Source organism: Sphaeroforma arctica (genome assembly GCF_001186125.1).
Source record: "Sphaeroforma arctica JP610 unplaced genomic scaffold supercont1.5747, whole genome shotgun sequence".
NCBI lineage: Eukaryota > Ichthyosporea > Ichthyophonida > Sphaeroforma > Sphaeroforma arctica.
Genome location: NW_014034811.1, coordinates 1 through 1,861, shown reverse-complemented (window position 1 = coordinate 1,861; position 1,861 = coordinate 1). Strand labels below are relative to the sequence as shown.

The following is a 1,861-nucleotide window of genomic DNA, read 5'->3' as shown; positions in this document are numbered from 1 at the left end:
CATGTGTGTGTGTGTGTGTGTATGTGTGTGTGTATATGTATATATATATATATATATTATATATATGCATTTAATGATGTGCGTAAACCCTAGTCATTTCATTGTTGTATGGCATCCATTCATTGTTCTAGGCCTTTGCTCATCTATAGTGTATCGAAATGTCAGTCTGTATACTAATAGTTCCATTCTTATTCGCCATTCCTATGTCTTTGTCGCTTTCGCATTTCACTTTTGTAATATATATAGTATTTATCCCGTCTTCTTTGCCCCTCTTTCTGAACTATCAATGATGTGCGTATGCTCACGTATTTCTATTACTGTCTGTCATTGATATATGCACAGGTTAGAAGCGGTGCGAATGGAGTGGGATGCCAACCGACCCGAGCAAGCCCTGTCTGTTATGGCCAAGGGTCTGCAAGAGTGTCCCAAATCAGGTAGGTATGGACAGCCGAGTCCCAGCTAGCACTGGTATACAGACGCATATCTGAACGCATCAGGTTATCCACATGTATACTACTATCAGGCATGTGCTTTCACACAACAATGCTAGTCCTGTGCACAATATATATATGTATATCACTTACGCGCGGTGTGTGGAAGCCCTCGGTGCGGCTCTACAGCACATGTATTGTGAGTGTATTCTGATATTGATCTGTGTAGCAAATATGAGTACAGTCCCACAGGGTACCCGGCATGTCGGGATGATATTGCAGCACACTCCCATACGCTTTCTCACAACACACCACCCCCCCCCCCTCCTCATGGGCAGTTAGGTTGAATCACATCTCGATACTTGACAAGTGTGTTAGAATCAGGAGTATCTGTAGTTATTACTAGGTCACCTATTTTGTATTGGGTCGTGATGCATACGCTTGTATGGGGCTCTCATTGGTGATCTAGTATTAGTAGTCCTGATCTATTCGGAATTTCACCGCGTTGTAGACAATCGGACTGTGGTCGGTTTCATGGGCCTTATCTTTACGAAATGACTGTGAGCTAGTTATATTCACTGCCAAACTGTCCTTGTTCCAAATCACCGCCTTATTCATCCACTCAATCGCATTCTGCATCTACTCAGTTGCATTCTACATCTACTCAATCGCACTCCGCTTCTACTCAATCATATTGTACAATTATCTTTTTCGATTCATGCTAAGTTACCGTCATAATCCTGTATTCCTTTTCCGTTCCATAGCGCTTTTGTGGTCGGAGAGTGTGTTTTTGGAGCCTAGGCCGAAGCGGAGAGTTAAAAGCGTGGACGGAATCAAGGCAACAAATGGGGCAGCGCTTGCGGTATTGGCATGCGCAAGGTGAGCCTAGCGATATATACCTATGAATATTAGATACTGCTGTTGGTAGTGTATGTGTGTATGTGTCTGTGTCTGTGTGTCTGTATGTCTGTGTCTGTGTCTGTGTGTCTGTGTATCTGTGCGTGTGTGTGTGTGTGCATGTATGTAGGTATGTATGTATATATATAAGTATATGTATATGTATATTTAGTATATATATATCTGTATAAATATATACATTTGCGTGTGTGTGTGTTTTGATATATATATATAATATTATATGTGTGTATATATATATATATATATATATTGTGATATTCCCTTAGTAGGAGTGGTTAGCCAATTTGCTACTACGAGGATATCACGAAACTGTAACCTATTAGGCACGAATTCCCTTGTGCCCAGGACTCAGTAGCGCTGCGACCACACGCTATCACAGAAAACTTATGGAAATCGTGGAATCGAACCCATAGATCGCAGCTCCCTGATATCCCCGTCGTAGGAGTGGTTATATATATATATATATATATATATATTTATATCTATATATATATATGTGTGTGTGTGTGTGT

The 1,861-nt window shown here is 40.9% G+C and overlaps 1 protein-coding gene across 1 annotated transcript; it reads left to right on the top strand.

Moving 5' to 3' along the window:
- Window positions 1-334: 334 nt before the first annotated feature.
- Window positions 335-1,310, top strand: SARC_15195 (hypothetical protein; the record flags this gene model as incomplete). The annotated part of the gene is made up of 2 exons (XM_014290680.1): window positions 335-434; window positions 1,196-1,310. Coding segments are annotated over 2 exons (215 nt in total), but the record flags the coding sequence as incomplete, so codon positions are not given.
- Between the last annotated feature and the right edge of the window lie 551 nt (window positions 1,311-1,861).